General features: G+C 37.8%; 1 protein-coding gene across 1 annotated transcript in view; it reads left to right on the forward strand.

Moving 5' to 3' along the window:
- Positions 1 to 26,843, forward strand: part of LOC124616790 (gamma-tubulin complex component 6) — a 254,299-nt gene that overhangs the window by 209,654 nt on the left and 17,802 nt on the right. The window contains exons 15-16 of the mRNA XM_047145205.1: positions 10,280 to 10,599; positions 23,916 to 24,133. Coding sequence (XP_047001161.1) covers positions 10,280 to 10,599; positions 23,916 to 24,133 — 538 coding nt within the window. The remainder of the gene's footprint in view (positions 1 to 10,279; positions 10,600 to 23,915; positions 24,134 to 26,843) is intronic.

Below are 26,843 nucleotides of genomic sequence, written 5' to 3' on the forward strand. Positions count from 1 at the left end.
GTGTAGATTAGGAACAACAGAGGCTATATAAAAATTCCTTTGGGAATGTCAGATATCACTTTTGTTTTAGTTGATGGCTTTATGTCAGTCACTATGAATTGTGACATTTCAGACAGAAAATCAAAAATCCAGTTGTACAACTAAGATGATGCTCCATAGGCAAGCAATTTGATAAGACTTTGCTTGAGAGGAACAGTGTCAGAAGCCTATTGGAAAATCAGAAATATGAACAATTTAAGATCTCTGGTTAGTAGCACTCTTTACTTCATGAGCATAAAGAGATAGTAATATTTCCTAAGAATGATATTTTCCAAGCAAATGTTTCATAATATTGAAACATAATATATGTTTCAAAATCCTACTGCAAATTGACGCTAGAGATATGGGTCTGTAAGTCAGTGGATTACTCCTGTTTCCTTTCTTGACTATTGGTGTGACCTTTGAAACTTTCCAGTCTTTAGGTACAGATCTTTTATTGAGTGAGAGGTTATAAACAATTTCTGAATATGGAGCTATTATATCAGCTTACTCTGAAAAGTACCCAATTGATATACAATCTGGACCAGAAGACTTGCCTTTATTAAGTGATTTAAGCTGCTTTGCTACACTGAGGATATCTACTTCTATGTTATTCATATTGGAAACTGTTCTTGATCTGAATTCTGGAATATTTATGTTGTCTTCTTTGATGAAGGAGTCTTGGAGAACCCTATTTAGTAACTTTGCTTTAGTGGTACTGTCGTCAGTAACATTACCATTGATATCGCACAGTGTTGGTATTGACTGTGCTTGCTGCTGATGTACTTTACGTACTGCCTTATTCTCTTTGGATTCTCTGCTGGATTTGAGACATTATTTCATTGTGGAAACTACACTACCGACATAGCTGTCTGGGTAAAGTAAACATCTTCAGAAAGATCAAAATGGGTAATTATGGCAGTCCTGGATCTGCCCTCTGCAGCGTCTGGAATCTACATAGAAGCTCTTGCATAAACCACTATTCTAAAAAAAAAAAATGTGATCGTTTTAATAAGCTGTTAGTTCGTGCAGATTAGTTACCAGGTACTTTATGTAATATTGTCCTTGTGTTTAGTGCTTGGAATCACGACATTGTCTCCACATTTTATCTTTCTTGGGGAGAAAATGCAAAGGGATGCACAAGGACTGTCAAAGGGTCAAATAATGCCATCCAGTAGTTGCTTGTCAAATCCCCTTTTGGCTACTGCCAGGCAATCAATTGGTATTTTCTGCAGGCATACGGGTACTGGTTGGCCCGGTGTAGTCTTGATAAAATGTCTCATGTTGTGTTTCAAAGCTTTTCTCTCTCTATGTGGCATAGTGATTGATGGGAACTGTGAAAGCAGCTATGTGTGAGGGTAGTTTGAAAAGTACTCTGAATGGAATAGAAAGAAATGACTAATCACCAAGCAAGGTGGAGTGGTAGTTAGCACACTGGATTCACATTCAGGAGGATGATGGTACAAACCCTGATTTAGGTTTTCCATGATTTCCTTAAATCACTTCAGGCAAATGCTGGGATGGTTCTTTTGGGCCGACTTCCTTCCCTAATCCAATAGGACCGATGACCTTGCTGTTAGGTCCCCTCCCCCAAATCAACCAGTCTACGAACCAACCAACCAAATGACTGATCTCAGCAAAATGTCTCTGTTTTTCAATGTAGCCACCCTGTACACTAACGCATTTGGTCCTGTGAAGCTCAAATGTCTTCATCCCACCTCAGGCAGGCTTGCAAAATATCCGTCAACTTTGGGTGTAAGTTCTTCATTTGAAGAGAATCTCTGTCCACTGAGGAAAATTTTGAAATTGGGGAATAAATGGTTGTCCCATAATTGTGTGATCAGTGAAAGATAATCTTTCAGCAGAATTCCATTTGCATCTCAGAAAACTGACGCCATGGTCTTTCTGGCTGACCGTGTTGCCTTTGCATAATTTGGTGGTGGTAAATCAACATGTGTCAATTGCTTTGACCGTTGTTTTGTCTCTGGGGTGTAGTAGTGGACCCAAATTTTTGCTGTGCTCACAAACTGGCTCAAAAAATATCGGTGATTGCTCTTATAATCGGTCATACAATGTTTGGATGTTTCCATTCTGCTGCACTCCTGCAGTGACTCCCATCTAGCAGATAAGTTCTCATATCAAATTCCACTGTTAAAATGTGATATGCCTGTTCAGATGACAGCTCTCCAGCTTCATCAATTTCTTGCACTTTCAGCTGATGACCTTCCATGACCTATTATGCACATCTGCAATAATTTCTGCGATAGTGGCACATATTGGCCAACCATTACACAGATTATCATCTAAGTATGAAATTATAATGAATCCAGACCATTAGATGCTTACAGGAGTTGATAAATATCAACGGGGACAGTTGAAAATGTGTGCCCCGACCAGGACTCGAAGCCGGGATCTCCTGCTTACATGGGCGACACTCTATGCGACTGAGCCATTGAGGACACAGAGGATAGTGCAACTGCAGGGACTTATCTCTGGCATGCTCCCCTTGAGACCCACACTTCCAACTTACTGTCCACACACTACATTTGTAGTGCCCCTGCCCACAATACTCATTACTCGTGGCAGTTAATCTACCAATTCCTGTAAGAGTTTGGGCAATATGAGTGCATTCACACTGAAGAAGATCATTGGCTGGTAAGCCTTATCTATATGAAGATGGTATCTGTTCTTTCAGACAAGTCAGATGTCAGATACTGCCACGAGTAATGTGTATAGTGGGCAGGGGCACTACAAATGTAGTGTGTGAACAGTAAGTTGGAAGTGTGGGTCTCATGGGGAGCATGGCAGAGATAAGTCCCTGCAGTCGCACTATACTCTGTGTCCTCAATGGCTCAGTCAGATAGAGCGTCTGCCATGTAAGCAGGAGATCCCAGGTTCGAGTTGCACTTGGGGCACACATTTTCAACTGTCTCCATTGATATTTATCAATGCCTGTAAGCAGCTAATGGTCTGGATTCATTGTAATTTCATTCTTCAAGAGCTGCAATATCACCAATGGTAGCCATTGTTTCGGACATGTCCGAAAGACCAGATACCATCTTCTTGTATCATCTAAGTTGTCCTGACCAATTTAGACTCATTTGTCCACATGATGACAGTTGAATGTGAAGGAGCAGAGTCTCCCAACGTGTTCTGAAAATCAGCATGAATTCCTTTTCTTCATATGTTTCTTAATACCTTATGTAATCACTGTTGGAATTTCAATTTTTTCCACCTTCACAAACCACTACACAGGAACAACAACAGATAGACTTCCACACTATAGATATCTACCCATAGCATCGGTGCATCACGTGTTTACTCATAAAGGATGACCTGGTATTACATGGGAATCTCATTGCACTAGCGCTGGCATGTGGTGGTGACTCCATGAACTTTTCAAACTACCCTCATAAAAAGTGTTTTGATTCTTGTACCTGTCTTGTGCGATGAGGTGCCTGGATGCCGTTAATGATGCTGGCTGAAATTTTGTTGATTAAACAACCATTCTTGATATTCCATAGCAAATTGAAAATAACTAGGAAATCTGCTCCTATTAGCTTTGATAAATCTGCTACAATAAAGTTCCTTTTATACTTCCTGCCAAGTCTGAAGTCTACTGGTAGAGTTTTCTCACTGAACGTCACACCTGAGAATTATAGTGGTGTTGGTTGTCTCAGAACTCACAGCATCTTTGGTGGGTACAAAGGAGCATCTGAGCCCATGTCTATCAGGCATTTGCATCACCACATTTGAGCTCTGTCTCTGTGGTTTTCCTACAGTTAAACAGCTGTTCACTATGGCACTGGTAGCTGTAACAGCTGTTATTGATCTATTTGTTGTATTGGCATTGTGTATAGCTTAAGGTGCTGGTCAAAGCTGTCTTCAACCTCTATAAGAGTTTGTCTAGTCGCATGGTGGTGAGCACTTTAGGCCTGTTGACCGAAATGGTTGTGATACCAAAAAAACTGGCTTCCTTTTGGATAAGCCCTAATGTTCCTTGTAGAGGAGCAGAAGGGTGTTCCATGTCATCTTGTGAACTTTCACTGTTGGAAATTTCTGCTTGTTCTCATTACACCATTAAAGTTCATACATGGTGTGACAACTGTTGTATTTGTGTCTCATTTGTTGCAGTTCTTTCTGGAGACCTGTGAAGCTCTTCCGCTGTAGTACTTTGACTACTTCTGTTGTCACTACAACCGATGTTCGTTGAAGTGAGAACGTTCAGAGCATTTGACCATCAACCTATTCAAGTGAATTTAGGCTTAATTACAAGTTTGAATTTATGGTGGTTGCCACTGGTACCAGCAAGCACTTGAAAACAACATCCAAAGCGATGAGTCCGGCATTGATGTGTCATATGTGAGGCCAGAGATACTGTGAAGGAGTTTTGTTCACGTCTCTTTATGATATAATTTATGGTGCCCTTGATCAGGAAATCTATTGCATCACTGTTGAATTCAAGCATTCATAACAATTGAGTGTGACTATGATATCTTCCACCATAGATGTAAACTTTGATAAAGTTTGCTGATGACAGAGGCAAACTTTGTCTTATACTTTGTTATCACAATACAGAAAAAATTTGCTTCCACTTGTACAAACCAATCTTTTTGGTTTTGTGACCAAAAAAGTGGTATACAGAGGGCCACATATAAGATCAAACCAGTTTCTGATACACTGCTGATACAACAAGTACGGATGAAATTTGGACTGGGCTGGCTTTTATCTTGCTCTTTCTTCCTTGGTGCTGTCTTGTAACTGTCTGTAAATTCTTGTCTTCCATTGTTGACTTGATTTAAACTTGTGCACTTCATGAAACATCCTAGCAGATTATAACTGTGTGCCGGACCGGGACTCAAACTCGGGACCTTTGCCTTTCACAGGCAAGTGCTCTACCATCTGAGCTATCCAAGCATGATTCACGCCCCTTCCTCACAGTTTTACTTTTGCCAGTACCTTGTCTCCTCCCTTCCAAACTTCACAGAATCTCTCCCACAAACCAAGTTCAAGTCTCGGTCCAGCACAGTTTTAATCTGCCTGGAAGTTTCAGATCAGTGCACATACCACTGTAGAGTGAAAATCTCATTCTTTGTGCGCTTCATGTCCATAAAACTGGTACGGCTTCATAAAACCAGGGTCACCACTGAAGGTACTGTTTATATACTGCAGTTGATGTACAATAAAAAAAAAAACCTGGTGCAGTACTAAATTGTATTATTAATTATTACTGTTCATAACTTTGCTCAGACATCAAGAATATTGAATCAAAGACTATACTTTCAGAAGAAAAAAACTAGGAGTAAACAATAAGAGCTTTCAGAAACACAACTGTACTTTGCTGTGTTGGAACCTCTCTGCTCACAGTGCTGCCACATCAATTCTCTGTTGTCCGCCACAGTTGAGTCAAGATGGTAGAACACTAATAAAGTTGCTGTTATGAGCAGTTGTGAGAAAACAAGTTAAAAAGTTGCGGAACGCAGGAAGTTGGTAACAGACATGATCTCATTTGTTCACAAGTTGTTGGCTTCTGTTACAAAAGTAATGAGTACTTTAGATTTTTCAGATCAGATTCTTTATAACTCAATTTTAGATGAAGATTTAGTAAATTATGAAGATGGATGTTCTTCAGATTCTGTAATGTCAGTTGCGCTGTGAAGGAATATTTGTCGTATCATTTTACAATCGGAACAAATGCAACTAAAGTTTTTTTGCAGTTTTAAAAATAAAGAAGAAGAATAAGAGGAAGAAAAGAGGAAGGTCAGTGAAAACTAATTGTGTGTGATGCCTGCTCTCACTAATAATTTATGAAGGCACCACTTTACATGAGAGCTATCACCATTACATCAATCCATCAACCGTTAAACAGAACATCAATCCATTTTTGATCTTGTTTAAATTCTACATTGGACTGAGAAAAATATCGTTCACTAGCACCCATTCTTGCTGATGCTGTACACTTTAACATGTAAAAAATATATCTCAGTTGCATTATTTGATAATCTGTGTACAACCAATGAACATCATAGTCTGTCCTGTGCACATGAATCTACCCTAGAACATATGCTTCTACTTGATATACTCCTGCCTCAACTCTTAAGCCTTGTTCTCTTCCCTTTCATTCTGTTCGCTTGTGCACTTTTAGGCTATTTAATACCACAAGTGTTTTTACTAAAACTTCTATTTCTTGAGTTCTTACTAGGCTGATCTGAATAAAATTAGGCTTTTGTTCCTTCTAGCTGGCTGTTTTTGACTCTGAAAGATACATCCCCATTTAAAATAAAAAGCTGCAGTTACTGAAATCATGAAAGTACATGGACCAAAACAATACGAAAATTATTACTAGATTTTAGCTTCTGGAAGAACTGGTTATATCTTTTGAAGCTGTGGGAATAAACGATAATAATGAAGTCCATGTGAAGTTGAAAATCATCGCATAAATGATGTCACAAAAAGATCTGTGCATGTAGATACAATTACCTAGAAGATAACAAGATATTCAAACTTTACATTAAAACTTGTGAATTTGTTAATATTAACAATTAATGTAATTCTGAGACAAGGCTATAAATAAATCAGAGAACATAAGTTCATAATAAATACAGAAAAGATCTGGGAAAGTGAAGAAAACAGTGCAGCCTGGTGGTATCAGAACCTGTAATAAGTAATGGCTTAGTGCTTTATTTACATTTTGAACAGCATAAGAGAAGGAAGTACTTCCATTTTTATAGCTACCACTCTTTAACCCTCGAGGGGGCTCACCTATATATAAAGTGTGCCAGCCACAAATAACATTGTCTTGTATCATTCCAGTATTGTTTTCAATTGTTGCAAGCTCATACCTATTCCTTCATTATTGCTTCAGCTGACACAGTGATAAATTGGTGCTGTCTTAACACTCAAGTGAGCAGCAGTAACGTAAAATAAACAACGAGCTAGGTGAGAAAAAATTTACAATCCATGCAAGAAAATGACCCAGGATCCGAGCTTGCAGTTCAATCGCACAATGAGGCAGTTATGTATGAGATAATTAGCAATTGAATAAACAGTTGGCTGGTATCTGGTGCAACTGTCCTGTTTAATGCTTCAACTGGCTCATTACTGTGGGGTAACTCTTGTATGTGGCAACAGAGTGATACAATGAATGTTTATTTTATCATTGTTTAATTAAACTAAGATTAAACTATGATTTTGCTCATACGTGTTTACCTTTGTAATATAAAGACAGCCATTCCCTACATGTGTACAAAGTATGCCACACACCAACTTGTGTTATAAAAAAAGCTACGTGCCCACTTGAGGGTTAAAATAATTTGTTCCATCCATTAAAGCTCAAGTGCTTCCAGTTGGCCCAAGGTAATAAAACAAAGACATTATCATCTGACTCATGACCTCACCAGCATTCTTTGATAGTAACAAGTTATATCTGAAATCTACCTGTCACTGCCTATTGGAAAACGTGTGTTTTTTGTCATGGCCCTGCACAGTTTTGGCCCGATTTGCAATAAATGTGCTCTTCAAATGAATTGTATTATCCCCTTAAATAGCATCAGAAAGAGGGCGTAGCTAATGTACTTCTCCTCCTCTTCCTCCTCCTCCTCCTCCTCCTTGTTGTAGAATACAGTGATTGATCAAAGGGCAACTCTCCTAACCCCCGAATCCTCTAACTTATGTTTTTCTCACTATTCACATTTAATGTGCACTCTTCCTATATCATATCCCATGGTTAACGGCTTTTTTGAGGACAAATTAGTATAATCAGTGTGTGCTTCATTATTTTAGTGGTGGGAACATAAAGCATACATTTTGAAAGAATCAAGAATTTGTCAAGTGCCAATTCTTGTGAGTGGCCTTTTTTTTTTCAAATTTTGCTGCAATATTGGATTTCCAGCAGACTCCAAGATTTCATTATTTTCAACATTTTTGGTATGTTCAGAACTGATTCCCCTAATTATGACTTTTACTTCTGTGAAAGGACACAAAGAACTGTTTTGGCACTAGGAAATTCAGTAATTCGAATTACAAGTGGTTACGAAAACAAAATTCTTCTAGTTGCTAGTACTTCAGGAGGATAGAGATGCCATTTGTAGAAATTTTTACAGTAAGAAACACGAAAGTGTTGCATTGAATGTCAGTGTTTAAAGTGAGAGTAAAAAGTGAATGCAGTGTTAGTGTTCATGGTCACAATCGTACATTAATTTTTATCCAGGTTTTGAAAATCAGGGTGTACAATTATGAATAGGTATTAATAGGTATATACCCTGATGAGCCAAAATGTAGGACCACTGCCCACTGCAAGACTTGAATGCCACCTGGTAACTTTGCGGGCACATGATGCGGCAACTTCGCGAAAAAAGGAAGATTGTTATAGCCAGGCACCTGGGAATGAGGATGTTGAAAATGGCCAAGCTGGCCAGCCGTTTGCATACTACTGTCATGGACTTCTATGGGAAGTGGTTGAAGGACAATCAAACCACGAGTAAGTGACAAGGAGTTGAACATCCATATCTCATCACAGTAGAGGAAGTCAGAGGCATGCCCACTCTGTAAAGCAAGATAGGCGGCAATCTGTTTCAGATCTGATGACAGAGTACAATGCTATAGGTGTTTCGGAGGACATCATTCGGCACACATAGTTGAACGTGGGATTCCGCAGTAGATGACACCTACTTGTTGCCAAGTTGACTCGCTGACATCATCAGTTACAATTGTAATGGCTACAGAATCACCAAGATTGAACCACGGGTCAATAAAAAAATGTCACTTGGTAGAATGAATCACATTTCTTCTTACAGTAGGTCGATGGTCATATCTGAATAAGCTGTCATCTGCACTAAAGATGCAGGCTGGTGGGAGTAATGTTATCTTATGAGGGACATTCGCCTGGGCTTCTATGAGATCTGTGGTAGTAACTGAAAGCACCTTGGCAGCTGTGGACAATATAAACATTACTGCAGATGACCTGCATCCTTGGTATCTTCCCTGATGACGATGACATCTTCCAGCAGGATAGCTGTCTATGCCGAATATCAGAATCGTGTTACAGTGGGTTGAGGAGCATTATAGCCCTTTAGCACCAGGTTTACCTATCTCAACATGAAGAACACATCTGAGAGACTATCTGTGCCACATCTGTCCCCACACACCACCTGTCTGTAATATACAGGAAATGCATGTCCTTTGTGTGGACATCTGGTGCAACATACCTGCAGACATCCAACAACGTCTTGTTGAATCCATACACTGCAGAATTGTTGCTGTATAGCTTTCTAAAGTGGGTGACCAGCACAATATTAAACATGTGGCATAATGTTTCGGCTCATCAGTGCATTTGCCATTTATGTAAATCAGCCAAGTGAAAGTGTGGTGAATACAGTGTATGAAGCTCTGTAAACTACGATTGAAATCTAGGAAAATGTTGTTTAATATTGGTGGGATTGTATACCTATAGGCTCTTAAAGTCCCTAAAAATGTTTTGCAATTAAAGCAGCTCCTTTAAACTACATAGGTGCAATTCATTTTGCTGCAGAATGTTTTGCCACTTCACACTGTTGTTCAAAGAATACCACTATTGATGGTTTCTTGGAGATTCTTAAATAAGGGGAAATTCTACTGCTAGCAGAATATAGTACTATGGTGCAAAACAACATCTGAAGCTGTAACACCAAGAGCCTATGTACCTGTGTCATGCTTCTTATTTTGTCACATTTGCCCTTCACTGACTACTATTTCTGGCCATGAGTTTAATTCAGATTTATTGTGCTTGTGATGTTTGTTAAACTGAAACATTCATCATTATTTATTGGCTGCTTTCTTTACAGTAGCAATATATGTTGACTGGTTAGATGTCTGAATGTGTAGCACTTACTTGGAATTTTATGCCTTTAACTTTCTTCACTTTTTTGCTCCAACTACAAAAGAATTAGTGACTCGCTTTATATGCCCCAGATTTTTTATTTTTTTTTCCTTCAGAATTTTAGTTTGATAATACATTTATTTGATGGATGCTGCATTAATATCATTTAATCTAAGTCACTTTTTATTACTCATGTCTCCTCTCGCACACCTGTCCTCTCTGATTATATGGCTAGCATGATTTCTTTTCATTCTTGAGCCCCAGTTTCATTAGCTGCTAGCAATTTAAATTTTGGGTTAAGAGGTTAATAATTTATTGCTTTCATGTCTCAGCTTTGTGAAATTTAAAACATTATCTTTTTATATAATATTTAAATTAATTTTGTTAATGTTTTTCTTAACACAGGAGCACATGAATCAGTTCATTCATCCCGTCTGCTAAATGTATCAACGTTGAACAGAGTCCTGGCACGTGCTGTGAGTGGTTCACCACAGGCAGAGCGTGATGTGAATTCGTCACGTCTCTGCTTCTCATTGTCAAGTACAGCAGCAGGTCATTTGTCCCATACCTCCCCAAATATGTTTTCTTCATTAGTGCTGGGGTACTCAGTGGAATGGCCATTGTGCCTCATTCTTACGGAGAGTGCCCTGGCCAACTACAATAGCATTTTTGGATTTCTGCTGAAAGTTCGGCGCATTGCGTGGGTTCTTGAGCAAAACTTTAAGGTAAGAATATTGTTCAACATTTTACAGTAATCTTAGAATTTTTGTCATTTGTACAAAGATATCCTGATTTTTCCTAAAAGACTACTTGACAACACAGTCACAGTGCATTTTATGCTCCAGCCAGTGACTGTACTAAACATATTCATACTGAGTGTAATTCATATTTGTTGCATCTTAATTTTGCCATAAAAGCAGTTTAGTCTTAAGAAGCTATATCTTTAGAAATAAGTGATGAGATGTGAAATGTTGTAGTTTCATTCCGTCACTTTACACATACTATCACCGAATAGAGCAACATAGACTAGAAACAAAAGAATCAGTTAGACAGAAATTTTTTACCATAAACTTTACATAGTTGATATAGTAATTTCTGGTTAAGTGGTCATAACAATCTAGTAGAAGAGGAAAACTATTAGTCACAGAATATTACATTACATTATTTAATATTGCAGGACCGTAGGGAAATGAATTTTTAAAAGGAGACTGTTGTCCAATATGGAAAGAAGCAAAAACGCTTTTATTTACTATTGCAGGACCATAGGGAAACGAATTTTCAAAAGGAAACTTGTCCAGATGGAAAAAAGCAAAAATGCTTCACTCTCTGGTTCGCAGCAGACAATACAAATAACACTTTAGAAACACTATGGCTTAAAGAACCACAGAGTATGAACCTGACAATGATGGAACAAAGTGTTGGAGGAAAAAAAGATTATCCAGCAGAGTAGTGTAGTGTAATTTCCTTTGACAGTTTACTATATTTCTCCATTTGAAGCACACAAATACAGAAAGGTAGGGGCAAATAGATCACAGACAAATGGCTGGATATCAGCGTCCAATGGGCACAAAATTTGAGCAGATGATAACAATGCCATCTTCAAGTGCACTGATGAACTGACTTCCCAGGAGCTGCTGCAGTGCTTTTATTCCCCCCCACCCCCCACCCCCCTCCCCTTCAAACCTGCCGCACTGTTGGCAGTCCGTGCCCAGGAGAAGGCATACATCTGGCACCACCACCACCACCTCCACCACCACCACCACCACCACCACCACCACCCTCCCCCAGTGCTGCCAACTCATTGCTCTGTCAACAGTTCACACCCAGATACACATGCTGATGGTAACTCCACTGTTGCTCTGCCTTGCACTGAAGTCAGTTCATTATGGAATATCTCCTTCCTCTTCTTAGTCAGACTGAGTGCAGGTTCCGAGCCCTTACTAAAGATGTAGCCACTATCAAGGCTTATTAGCTGTTCTATTACTCAAATCTTGGTAGGTTCTTTAATGACACAGTGGCAGAAGGAGGCCTTCGTTGTATGGCCACATGGAAGAGACAAGCTGAATAATTGCCTCATACATTTCAATTCTGTACACCAGAACACCAGTTTTACCATAAAGTCAAATGGTTGGAGTGCTCCCCTTAAAAAAATTAAAAAAAGAAACACAGTGAACAGCATGTTTGGCCACAGCAGTTACTGTAAGAAGACGCTCATTAACCTATAGCTATATGCAGACAGCTGTCACCTCCCAGCGCAAAGGGGCAGGGTTCTCAGAAGATTGGCACATAGAGCTGACACCTTCTCTGACAATGAGAGTGTCAGCCGAAACATCTGAGGATGGTGTTCCAGAAGAGCAGCTAGACAGTGTGACAAATCTACAGAGCTCTGTGTCGTGCACTGAGTGTGCAACTGGTGCAAACAGAAGAGAAACCTTGAGAGTGTGAGCCCACTGTGTTTATTCCATTTATCCACAAAGATAGGATAAATTCTCCAGAAAAACAAAGTGAAGACTGTTTTCCACCCATCATCTGAAACATGGGCACTGCTTGGTAGTATCAAGGACAACCTCAGATTATGTAAGTCCTGGGTCTATCAGGTCCCTGCCAATGTGGCATGACATAATTATGTCGGTCAGATGGTGCATACTGTCAAAGATTGGTGCTGTCCAGTGTCACACCGAACTGCAGCAGCCTAACAAATCTGCAGTAGCAGAAAACTGCCTAATGTCTAACTTTCTGGGACTGTGCCATTAAACAATCTATCAAGATTCAAGTAAGGAAATGGCTGATCAGTTGTGATAGTAACTACATCCCCAATAAGGCCTGGGAACCTGCACTTAGTCTGATTAAGAAGGAGAAGATGGTATCCCACAATGAACCAACATCAGAGGAAAGTTGAGCAACAGCAGAGACATTGCCAGCAAGTGTCCCTCTGCATGTACTGCAGACAGAGCAGTGAGTCAGCAGAAGGAGGAGGAGATGCTAAACATGTGGCCAACCATGGGAGTGGACAGTATACAGAGTGGCAGATCAGAGAGAGGGGAGGAGGAGATAAAAGCCTGACACCAGCCCCTAGGCAGTCAGTTCATGAATGCACCTGATGTTGCTAACAAGAATATTCTGCCTGTTCAAACACTAACAGCCTACTGTCCTCCTGTGAACTTTTTCGTACTGAATTATGCAGGAAAAAGTTGAAGAATTGGAGAGCTCTTTTTAATTTTCTGTATTGTTTGTTTCATTGACTGCTGCTGTTCTCACTTAAATACAACACTAATTTTGGTATTTGTAGTTTATATGTAATTAAAAAAAATTCCTTGGTCAGAATTGAAGTTGCACTATATTTACGAAAAGAAAACATTTTAGACAGGCAAGTGTCTGAGGTTTGGTACTTTATTTCTGTATTGTTGTTGGTCATTTTTAAGGTATTATGATCTTTCATTAGTTCTGATACTTGCATTTTGTTTTACGGCTCAGTGTCACTAGATGCAAAGACTGAATATGTTCTGTGTGATATCATACTATTTGCAACAGTGTAATTAAGTGACTCAGTCTATACCACTGAGTACCAACAGCCAACTCACCTGTGTCTGTAGCATATTCTACAGGAAACAAAAATAAGGTGCCAGCTGGAAAAATGTTAGGAGTTAACAAAAACTCGATTTTGAACAGAAAATAGTTTATCAAAAAGTCCAGTTTCTTCAGCCATAAAATGTGGAAGGAAAATAGTTATCTACTAGCATCACAGCCTGTCAAAACAACAATATTCATGATGTGTGCTATTTTGTATGACATGGTGTGGAACTTGTCAACAGTTATATTAAATGATATATAATTTTATTATTCCCACTGACAAATGCTTTCTCTCTTACCTGTCATCACTGTTTCAGTAAATGCAGGCGGCAATATGATTTGTGATGCTGCAGTTCTGATGCATTACATGATATTTCTAATGCATTTGAATAAAATGGTGCATACATCACATGGAATCCTGTGAATTAAATGACAAATAGCAAACTATTGACAATAGCTAATATTTTAAGTTTCTGTAATCTTGATCACACCAGAGTAAGGAGCTGGATATTTCATCTATATGAAAACCATGTTGTGTCTAAAGGTTGTCGCTGTAGCTGTACTAAGATCCAGACAGATTTTAGATAAATTTTTCCTATTTTTCTTGATTTAACTAAAAAAAAGCTGGACCAGTACAAACAGCCCATGTTCATTGGCAGGACAGACAAGATGGATCCTGCTTTACACTTTTAGTTTCGAATCTGTAGATGTCACAGAGTCACACCATTTCTGGACCAAGCACATGACAGATTTCGTCCAGCAGCTCTATCAGATGATAGGACCGTAACAACTGTTTGCATGGCAAGTTGGTGGTGATTTTCTCAAAAATGAAGATTTTATTGTGATAATTGTCTCTACTAGTCCTTAACACTAACAATAGACTTTGCAACTAGAATATTAATTGAAATATAAGACAAACATAAGATAGCTGTGATGTAGTTGATGACAGTTTCCTTCATAAATATGTTATTGACACTATATCTTACCAGGCATCGTGGATCGAAACAATAGTTCTAATGGTATCCAAGGAAAGATAAGGGTTTGAGTCACAGGTTACAGTGGTTGTATGTTTTATTAATAGTGCATCTAGAGAGCACAAATAATAGAGAACATCAGAGTTTATAATTCCCATACATCAATACACATGACTAAAAATGCTGACAATCAGTTGTGGCTCTTTACAACAGTACCTGATTGATCCAAAACCAGCATTTTATTAAGATAATGGATTATACAGAAGTATATTAAAACCTTATACTAACTTCAGAGTGAGGAGTCAGTCACCTTTCACACCTTTTTTATAGTTGTCACCATTTTAAATATTTGTCACCTGTTTCAACCTTGTTTGCTCTTTTAGGGAGAAAATAAGTTATTTACTTTTATTTCAAACTTTGTGTATTTATGTTTGTTCATTTAACTTTTTGGAATGCTCCAGTGATGAAATTTGAGATAGGTTGTTCCTTTTTTATTTTTTGAGTATTTTTTATATTTTGTGCAACTCTTATTAGTGTCAAATATTCCTTTATTACAACTGCTTCTCTTTTTGCTGCAGATTCTAATTTTGCTGTTGTAACAAAATTGCTGCTGTTCAGTTTTGAAAACTATCTTTTTGAAATGGTAAAATGCAAATTCCATAGTGACTGGCTTGAAAAGACAGATAGTTTGAAAAGTAAAGTCTCTGCATGGGGGAAAATGTTAGTGAAAGTGAATTATTTTGCAGTGTGTGTCCTTGTGCTACTAAGTTTGACACAAAATGTTTTCAGGTAATTTTTAGTCATTCACTTTCCACAAAACATAAGTGTGACTATGAAATTAAACGTGGACAATACCAATTACTTTCAGATGAAACAAAACAATACAGAGGTCAAGTATCAAGGATAGTTCCACCACCGCTAAATTAATTTGGACAATGAAGTCAGTGGTTTCCAATTACTCTATAGATTTGTCAAATAATATTTCTAATGTTTTTAAGATGATGATCCTTGAAAGTGTTCCTGAACATTTCTCATTTCTGTCTAAGAACAAAATATCTGTAACTGATGGACTGGTATCCTATTTCTGTGAACATAACGTTAGAAGAAGCATATCAGTTATATTACACAATGAGTTTTGATGAAACTGCCAATCTTAAATATAGAAAAGAATTATACACTACCATCACATTTTGGTCAGAGAGTAAGAGTTACATAACAGCGTATCACCTGAGAACTTCATTTATCAGCAAAGCAGATGGTGGAACAGTACTTCAGAAATTATGTGAGGCACTTTCTAAGACTTATTCCAAATAAATGTCTTGTGGAGGGATCAGATGCACCTAATGTCAATAAATAAGTTTTTATGTGTTTAGATAGCGATGTCCAGGAGACTCGAGGCTGACAATTTATAAGCTTCAGAACTTGCGACATTCATACAATGCATAATGCATGTGTAAAGGCTTTAGAGTGCATAGGTGGAAAAGCATCCGAATTTATGATCAATATTTACTTTTATGTTGACAGTTGGCTTGTTCCCTGGCAAGAATTTGAGGGAATTCGGTCTAAGTTTAACATTCCACTTTAAGTATTTTGAGAAATACTACCACAAGGTGGCTTACTTTATTACCTTCAGCCAACAAGATTTTGAAGCAGCATTATTACTTTCTTAAGCATATACCTTTAAAAATAATTCTGCTGCTGTTCAGTCCAGATCCTACACTGCAATTGTTAATGCTTGAAAAAATCTTAATTGAAAGCAGAACTTCATTTCATAATTTCATCTGTAGAACTATTCAGTAACCTCATACAGTGAATTCAGACTGAACACTTTTGATTCACAAGTTGCATACAGAAATTTAAAAAAAACATATTTCAAACATTTTTGGCTTGTGTTTTGAAGGTTTCTTCTTTGAGAAAAATTGAGAATATTTCTGAAGTTCTTCATAATGAACTCTTTAGATTGGATAATCTGATTCCTCTTGAACAACTAGGTGTTAGCTGGCAAATAACCAAAGAGCTTAGTAAACTGTTAGAGAGTGAAGTGCTGTAGTTTCTGAATAATGTTCAAAAACATTACATCCCAGCTTGCAAACATATGATGGAAGACACGTGCTTATTAAGTGTACCACTGAAAAGTTTTAGGTTGACCTCAAAGAAAAGAGTCAAAAGCAGAAGCTGCAGTGACTTGTTAATGGTTGCAGAAATGATGACATTCAGTGTCTGGCAAAATCACCTACTAGATGAGTGGAAGGTTCTACAGATTGTAAAAGATTACCCAGCTTTAGATAACAAAGGTATTTGCATTTACTGACACCAGCACATCTCAAAAAGAGACTAATCATCCATACAGTCAAAATTCCCAAATGTTTAAAAACTCTTACATTGTCCCATGAAAATGAAGACATAGAGAGATGATGATGCATTTTGAAGCACATATTATGAGAAGACAAGGAAGTGATGACCAGAAGATTTTTAAATACTGTTTTGACTGTGAAGGATGCTTTGGGATAATACTCCCATTTCCTTTCTGTGGCTATTGACTCACAGCTCATTAGGTATGGATAGCAAGTGCTTGCAAATTACATTGCTTATAAAGAAGGATGTGAATGGAAAAGAAAACATGAATTAAAAGAAAAGTAGCAAGAAGAACAAAACCAAAGGCTCCTTGAAGAGGAGATTAAAATGGTGAATAACATAAATAAAATCAGTTGACTGTGAGACAGCTGCTGTGAAAGTAAGAGAATACCAAGTATCTAAGGAGGCATGAAAAGAACTTCTTTCTCAAGTTTGAACTAAACTGAAGAAATCACTCAAAAAAAGATTTAAGGGGAGTAGGATGTAGAAAGGGCCGATTTGGAGCAGGAGAGGGTCCACAGGGCATTTTAATTTCCACTGTCTATACTTTTACAAATAAATTCATAAAACTTTGTCAACATGACGAGGAAGGGTTCAGGATTCACACTCATAGCAGTGGAAGTTCAAAAACATAGCAAAATAAATTTTATTTACATGTGAAATTTCATCATTTTTTCACTTAGTATTGGGCGCATTCGTTGCTATAGGTACATTTTTCTTCATAAGTAGGAGAGATTCTTTGATGAATTTTGCACAGCATACAAACCGTACTTACTGGTGTATGAAACTGTAGAATTTATTTAATTTATGAAAAAATGAATTAGCTGCTACATTTTAAATTTTATAGTTAATTAACTCAATTTTCTCCACAGTTTTAATAGATTTGGAAAATCCTAGAGTTTCATACACCTGTAAGTATGGTTTGGGTTTTGTGCAAAATGCATCCAAGATTCTCTCTTACTTATGAAGAAAAGTATACCTATAGCAACAAATGCAGCCAATAGTAAGTGAAAAAATGATGGAATTTCACATGTAAAAAAAACCACTGCTATGAGTGTGAATCCTGAATCATGATGACAAAGTTTATGAATTTATTTGTGAAAGTATAGACAGTGGAAATTATAAAGTCCTGTGGTGCCTCTCCTGCTCCAAGTCGGCCCATTTGACATTGTATCCCCTTAAAGACAGCAAAACTGGTTCAGGGTATGTACAAGGGTGCGCAAATCATTAAAGAGAAGAAAGAGTGAAAGAATGTGAGGTGAAAACCATTCAGAAAAACCTTGAGAAAAGAAAATCTAGTATGATTACTTCAGTTCTTGCTAAGATTCCTAAGAAACAGTAATCAAAAAATATTTTGTTGATCTTTTTCCAGTACTGAAGTGTAGTATATCTTTAGCTGTAAAAGTGTGATGTTATTTAGTGTGTGAATTAAGATCACAAATATCGAATTACCAATACCAAATTACAGTGTAACTACATATACAAGGAAAAAACTGGTCATATCCCATCCAGAATCACATCAGAGAAATTTATTATGGTCTATATCAGTCTTATTGCTGGGGGATTATTGAAAATAATAACAATTAAGTTGTGGCATATCAATTTATTGAACTAATTTTTCACCTTTTAATCACCTTTTTAAAATATTTCATCTCCTTTTAAATCACCTATTTCAGATATTTTGTCACCTTTTTCAAGTGCCATCATGGATCTCTAACCTGTAATTCATACAACTATTTGAAATGACAGCGCGAAGCACTGTGTTTTACTAGAAATATAAGCTTGCTTATTAACTCTGAGCAGCTTACATAACATTGGTTACCAAACACAACTTCAGTGGTTTGTCCCCTGCCCTTTTCATGTTTTCATTTATTTTCTTTTATACTCTTCGCTGTGATTTTGCAGTCACAAAGAAAAATCAGTATGTAATTTCAATAATAGTGCAGGATCACAAACTCTACAGTGAAACTATTGTGCTCATTCATGGTCTTGTTTAGTAACCTTGAAAGAATCTGGATACTAAGAAAGGACACAGAGAACTGTGTTGCACCATTTTTGTGAAGCCATCTTTTTGCAAATGGGTAATGATTTTTGAAATTTCTTCTTTTTCATTAATGACACAAATACTAAATTTTGGGTGTAGGAGTTTTCATTGGCTGTGACTTCCACCTCTGTCATGGCCTAAACTATATCAATTTTACCTCAGTTAGCAGCAGGAGAAATCATCTTTGAATAGGATTCCAATTGATGGTCGAGCCCAGCACTCTTCACATAGCTTTGTCAGAGGTGACAGACTTCTTTTAATGCATGTTAAAATTTGTGACTCAGGTGAGAATCAAGCACAAGGCCTTGAGAGTACTTTGCAAGAACCAGTCAATCAGACCATCCAAATGCACAAAAAAGGTGTTGAGAAACAGGGTTGTCAATGATTGACTTACATTTAAATTAGTTGAGAGTTGAAGCCCACTACTTCCTTATTTCTTAAACTATATTTCACCTGCTTAAAATATCTAACACACCACTAATAGCAAAACCTTTCAGAAAATGTTCTGTGCAAGAGCTCAAGGATGCCTGTTGTAATGAGAGCAATTGCTAGTTAAGTGTTTCCTCTCAATGCAACAGATGCTGGCCAGTAGCTTACTGATACCAGCCAACATCCATCCATGTGATTTCAGTGCTTTGCACCTTAAACCTATAACTGACAGTGCACATTGCAACATTTCTGTCAACAAACATAAAATTATTTATCTTTGTGGTTTGGTTTTCTGCACTAAATATTTTTTTTTTTTTTTTTTTTTTTTTTTTTTTTTTGATCCAAGTGAACAACAGTGGTGTGACCACTGCTAAAGCAGTATATGACATGAGGAATAATGAATCATGTAATCTGTCAATACCAACAAATTTTACCTGAAATAATTAGTTGATGTAAAAGTTCATGATGTTTTTGCTTGGAATGTTGTCACACATGTTGCTGTAAGTGTATTTATCAACTGTCATTTTTTTTTGTTTGAGGTTCCAGTATTTTTCTTGTGGTGGCACATTGAATGTTGCACATTTGCAAGTTATAAGAGTGGTCTTTAAGCCTTAGAAAATGGAGTTTCAAATGGGTATTAATAAGGAAGATTGTGGACAGGGGTTGGCAGTGGAGGCATTTTGCAACATTTGTGTCATTTCAAGAATATTGGTTTGGTGCAGTTCTCCATGCTAATCCAGTCACATGCATGCCTTAGGATGTATCCTATGAAATGATCCCTTCTTTTATTCTTTTAGTCAAGTTGTGACAAAATTTCTTTCTTCCCAAACCAGTTAAGTACTTCTCCATAGTCTTGATCTATCCTTCTAATCTTCAACATTCTTGTGCAGCACCACTTTTCAAAAGCTTCTATTTTCTTCTTGTCTGAACTCTTTATAGCTCACATTTCACCTTCATTCAAGGTTACACTCCAGACAAATATCTTCCAAAAAGGCTTTCTAACACTTAAATTTATATTGGATGCTAACTACTTTCTCTTTCTCAGAAACACTTTTGTTGCTATTGCCATTCTGCATTTACTATCCTCCCTGTTTTTCCCATCTTCACTTATAGTGCTCTCCCAATAATAAAACTCCTCTACTACTTTTATTGTCCCACTTCTAAATGTAATTCTCTCAGCAGCGCTCGATTTAATTCGACTATATTCCATTATCTTTGTTCTGCTTTTGTTGATGTTCATCTTATAAGCTCTTTTCAAGATACTATGCATTCCATTCAACTGCTCTTTCAAGTCCCTTGCTTCTCTGAAAGAATCACAATGTCAACCTCAAAGTTTTTATTTCTTTTCTCTGAACATTTAATTTCCTTTCAAAATGTCTCCTTGATATCCTTTACTGGTTGCTCAGTGCACATGCTGAATGATATTTGGAATAAACTAGAACCCACTCTTGCTCCCTTCTCAACTACAGCTGCCCTTCATGTCCTTCACCTACAATCTGTTTTTATGAATAACTTTCCACTCTCTGTATTTTATCCCTGCTACCTTCAGAATTCACATGTCTTCTAGTCAGTGGTGTTAAATATTTTTGACAAGTCTGTAAATGTAAATTTACCTTTCTTCAGCCCATCTTCTAAAATATGGTCAGTTTTGCATCGTGTGTCCCCTGCTTTCATTCAGAATTCAACTAATCTTCCCTGAGCTTGACATCTACTAGTTTTTACATACTTCTGTAAGTAATTTGTGTCAGTATTAGACCAATAATTCAGTAATATTCACATTTGTCAGTAACTACCACCTTTGAACCATCTGGTGCTGTTCCACCTGTAGCAGCACTGAATTGGAATCAACCTCTTTATGAGAGTGCTATAATGCCAAGCACTGGCCAGTGAGATGCAGTCCAGGAGACTTGGTATGGACTATTATTCCTGTGCAGGAAGTGGGACTATTGGAAAAGTTACAAAAGTGCTACTTTGGTCAGTTGGTTTATTTGGGAAAGGGGAACACAGAGAGGTCATTGGTCCCATCGGATTAGGGAAGGATGGGGAAGGAAGTCAGCTGTGCCCTTTCAAAGGAATCATTCTGGCATTTGCCTGAAGTGATTTAGGGAAATTACGGAAAACCTAAGTCGGGCCGGATGCAGGTTTGAACCGTCATCCTCCCAAATGCGGGTGGGTCAAGAAAGTTGCCTAAACACAGCTGGTGGGTAACGTTCAGCCAACCAGAATAAGAGCCTTCATTTAGAACTCCATAGAATCTGATTTATATTTTCCCTCTCACAGTAACTTTTGCTCTGAGTCTTCATTGTCTGGCATTCCAACACTTGTCACCAGTTTGAACAATGAACTGACTGTTTTACAATCATTGTGGATTTTGGGCGGCTGCCAAGGAGATCTACATTTGTTAATACCTGGTGCTTGCAATTTTTTTGTCTTTGATCAATAAAGTTCATCAGTGGCTAGTGCAGTTGTAGCCAACTAGGTTGTCTGTGATTCATGTACTTTTAATATCAACTTATATATTTGAGTCATCATCAGTCTTTCACCTCTTAGGCAATGATTAGGCATTCTTCCAAACTCAGAGGTCAGTCAGTAAGTCACTTAAACAGAGGCTTGAGGGTTTACAGCTGAAATATTGGAAGAGAAACTAAAGACGTTCCATGTGCATGCACACAAAATAATGATATATTTATCTCCATGGAGAACTTCAGAAACAGCATTACAGATACAATCATGAAGTCTTTTGTGGCACATTTAAACAATGTAAAATCCAGGATGGAATAATGACAATATTATGAAAAGATAGATTGCTACCTACCATATGGTGGAGATGTTGAGTCACAGACAGGCACAACAAAATGACTGCTAAACGAACAAAGTTTTGGCCAAAAGGTGTCCTTCTGAATCGGACAAAATGCACGCGCGCGCACACACACACACACACACACACACACACACACACACACACACACACACACACACACACACACATGCAAACACAATTCACACACACATGATCACTGTCTCTGGTTGCCAAGACCAGACTGTGTTGGCATGAATGTGTGTGTATGTACGTTGTCTAATTCGGAAGAAGGCCTTTTGGCCAAAAGCTTACTTGTTTAGCAGTCTTTTTGCTGTGCCTGTCTCTGGGACTCAACATTTCCAGTATATGGTGAGTAGCTCTCTATCCTTTTCATAATATTGCACATGTGGCATATTTCTTGTAGTAAATGTTCTCATCCAATTATAACATTAATTCTGTTTGAAAATATAAGCTTTCTTGAATGTATGAGTGCAGGTTGTAGACATATGGTTGATGACATACGGAAGTTTAGGTCTGGCTGTGGAGCATGCTCGGATAGCCTCGTGGTAAGCGGGAAATCTAGATTCAAGTCCTGGTCTGGCACAAATTTTCATTCTCATCATTCCATTATACAGCTGATGTTTGTCCATATTCACAACTGCAAGTGCATTTCATGTATTCTCTTGAGTAGTCCGTAACTTGAGATATGGATGGGGGCTTTTTTACCTCCAGAGGATGCCATTATCATTAAACAATATCCTAGAACTGTATATCCTTGGAAAAAATCAACACCAGCAGTTTCCTGTTGCTTTCAACTGTTTGCTGTACCAGCATAGCAAGACCATGTTAACTTATGTTACAAGACCACATCAGCCAATCATCCAAATTGTTGCCTTAAAACCACTGGCAAGGCTGTTGCCCCACTACCTCTCTCCCATTCCAGGAACCAAATGTTAGTCTGGCCTCTTTACAAACACCCTTCTAATGTGGTTGCACTTAAAGGATATCTGCCTGTATTGTTGAGGTACACAATCCACTCCACTGCGGCAAGATCCATGGTTCATCGGGTGGCTATTACTAAATGATAAATCTGTGGGTTGACTGAGTGCAAGGCGGATGATGGATCTTCATTTCCCCTTCTTTTGTATTTGTGTGCTTCTGTGTACTAGTTGCAGAAAAGAAAACTTCTCATTTCAAAACACCAAGGTATATGATTGGTGATTAAGACACTGGACTAGTGGTATAATTAATAAATGTTAAATTGATACATTATAATTGTGGACTTCATTTACAGCCAACATGACTAACCATAATACTAGAGTGATAAGAGGAGCAGGGTCCAGATTCTTGCCTTGCCCTCCTGATCCAAGTTTACTTTTGTCTCATTAAGTCATTGTGAATGAATGCTGGAATACTTCATTAAACAGGACATATAGTTCCCTCCTTCTCCTCCTCCTCCTCCTCCACCACCACCACCACCACCACCACCACCTCCAACTGAACTAGTACTTTTGACTAATGATTTCAATATTTATTAGGTGTTAAGACTATGATATTCCTTCCCATCAATGTAGTGAAAGTGCATTTTTGTGTTTATTTCTAGTTGGAAAAGTTTTTTACAGTATTTTTATGCCATGTTCCTGGTATAATCTGTACTCTTCACTAAGCATCAAGCTTCTTACATACCAGTACAATAGGCATGGTATGCTTGAACAACAACAAGAAGAAAAAAGAGCATACATTATTATTTGAACCAAAGTCAAAACTGAAGTATTATAGTTGTAAATACAAATATATAGTTAACTGATACAAAATGTACTGAAACCAAAAAAGAAGTGCTTTGTTTGCAATTATTTTACTTCTGCACAGGACCTTAAGTTGCCTGCAAATTACACTAGAAATGAACATCATCGGATACATCTGTGTCGTCATGAAATGATGCAGTTTGTCCATGGCCTGCAAATTTATATAATGTCCACTGTGTTGCAAGTTAGCTGGGCAGAATTTGAAGTATTACTTGGAAATGCTGTTTCCCTTGATGACCTTTATCGCTTCCACGCAAGCTATCTCAAGACAATATTATACAAGTAAGTTATCTCTAATAATTTTAATGTAATAATAGTAGTAGTAGTAGTAGTAGTAGTGGTGGTAGAAGAAGAAGAAGAAGAAGCTGTGTTGTATTGAAATTATGATTGTCATCAGAATCAGATTGGACTTTGGAAATGTCCACAAAAGATATCCAGGGAACTCATTATAATTGATTTCAAGAAATGTCCTCAGACCTTCTGCTTGCTATGCAAGATGTTTCCCCAAAGTTTTTAGTGATCCTTTTGCTTTTATTTTTATTAATGTCTTAGTAATCTCAACTGCATCTTTGAATGTTTTACCAGTAATGTTGTTCTGTATCATTTGTATGAAGTAACGCTGAGGTTTTTACAATTCAACAACAGAGACTGGAGGCACAGTATTAGTGTGTGACTAGCAGAGAGTGTAATATTACCTGAAGAAACTAGTTCACTTGAAACTTAATTACAGCATGCACCATTCCAGTATACATAAACCTATGAGGTTCTTTGTTAATTAACGGGCTAAACATTAAAGATATATCCTTCTACAATCTACTAATTATGTATAGCAGATAATCATCTTTTAAAAGTGGTAATCTTTGTTCCCAGGACGTGTGTAGTTAAGGCTGAGAAAAATAAGTAAAGTTTCTCACAAGGGTATCAGTAAAACACATTTGCTGAAATGGCTTGCAGGAAAGAGTGGGTATGAAATGTCAAAACTTTGCAAATTTACTGTTCCTCCCTTTGTAGGGGACAGACTACATTCTACATAAGTGGCAAGAAGACCTGATGCAAATAAAAGTAAGACTCAGAACAAGACAGGTAAATGTGGAAAAGCGGAATATCTGCTACAAACAGATGGTTGTTGCACAAGACAGAACCTGAGGGAACAGGATTTTTGAGAATCTGTGGTCAACTGGGGGCTATATTTTTATTTCCAGTCACTGAATTTGGGGATGTTACAGTGGAAGTATAATGAAATAGACATAGGCTGTGTATTCTGTTCGACAGTGAAGTCAAATAACATGATATGTTCACAATATTTATGATGTTTTCACATGCATTGCACTCTGTGTCAGGTAGGACAAATAATGCTTATTTAAAAGCTGTATAACTGTGTAATACAGTTTTAAGTTACCCATCAAGAATAACTGTGACAGAAATATATTGTTGTCGCTGTATTACCTAAATGGTTTGTGCTGGAGGCTACTGGCTACAGAGGATGCATTTGGCTAAACGTCATGGTTCTTCTAAGCATCATTGATGTCTGTCACATGGATTCCAAAGCCATTCCTATTTTCTTTTAGTGACTGTTTGAATTGATGAAGAACACTAGTCTTCCTCTGGGGTGCGAAAATATTATTTGCAACTAAAGTGATTTCCACTAGGGTGCAAGGGCTTTAACCAAAGACATAATTGTTTTTATTTTGTCTCAAATCTCAGGTGTAGCAGATTTCTAGAACTGCACTACAAGTTGCAGAACAGAATGGTCCCTCAGAATTGCTTAAGTGTACATTACACACAGGAAGCAATTACACACATGAGTTCGTCACATCCACTTCTTCTTCTATGAATCCATATAAATCCACACAGGACTTGACAAAACATTCCAATTGTTAGATTATATCAATGAAAATAATCAATTTTTGAAAATGTAATGTAATTGGATTGGATAGATAGAAATTCTGCTCACCAAGCAATAGCAGGAGAACACACATATAAAGATATTTAAGTTTGCAAGCTTTTGGAGCCAGCGGACCCTTCATTTGGCAGAATGGTTGCAGGACAAGGAATAAAGGTGAAGGAAAAGGGCTGATGAAGTTTAGGAAAAGGGGTAGAGTTTGGAAAAGTCTTCCAGAACCCCGGGTCAAGGGAGACTTAATGGAAAGGTGAGAAGGAAAGACTGATTTTTAGGAGCTGCACTGAACGAGATTTGAAAACCTGAGAGCATAAAGGTGGAAGGCAAGGTAATATGTAAGGCAGAGATTACTGAGAAAATATCATGCACAAGTTAATAAGAGTGGAAAACTAAGTGCAGTGTTTGGGGGGGGGGGGGGGGGGGGATGGATAGGTCAGAAAATAAAATATATTGAAAACTAAAATGGAGTGAGGAAAGAAATAGTTACTATGAAGAGATGCTGAGACCAAAGAAATTAATGTAAATTAATGCCAAGCTGGTGGTGTGAACCAAGGACATGTTGTAGTGCCAGCACAGCCATGAGAACCTGGATGGCTCCTTCCTATGCCAGCCTTTTGTGGGTGACTTGGAGGATGCTTTTCTGTGATCCATAAGCCTTCAGCCCCTGGTTTTTACACATTGATGACATCTTTGCCACAAGGCCTGGTAGCGAGGTTGACCTGTTAAAAATTTTGGAATCCCTAAATACATTCTCCCAATTGAATTTCTCGTGGTCCTGTTCCGAATCCCATGCTACTTTCCTTGACTTTGATCTCACCCCCACCGAAGGTCAGCTGCACACTTCTGCTCACATTGTACCTACTAACAAACAGCAGTACTTACGTTTTGACAGTTGCCATCCTTTCCATGTCAAATGTTCCTTTCGATACAGCTCTGGCATTTGAGGCAAACATATTTGTTAGATGCAGACTTTTTACACAACACACCACCATTCTCATCTCAGCCTTCAGCGGATATAATTACCCTACTAGCCAAGTTCAAAAGCAGATTTCCCAGGCCATCACATCCAATCCTCATACTGCTTCCAAAAAC

The sequence above is a fragment of the Schistocerca americana genome, chromosome 5, assembly GCF_021461395.2.
Source record: "Schistocerca americana isolate TAMUIC-IGC-003095 chromosome 5, iqSchAmer2.1, whole genome shotgun sequence".
Lineage (NCBI taxonomy): Eukaryota > Metazoa > Arthropoda > Insecta > Orthoptera > Acrididae > Schistocerca > Schistocerca americana.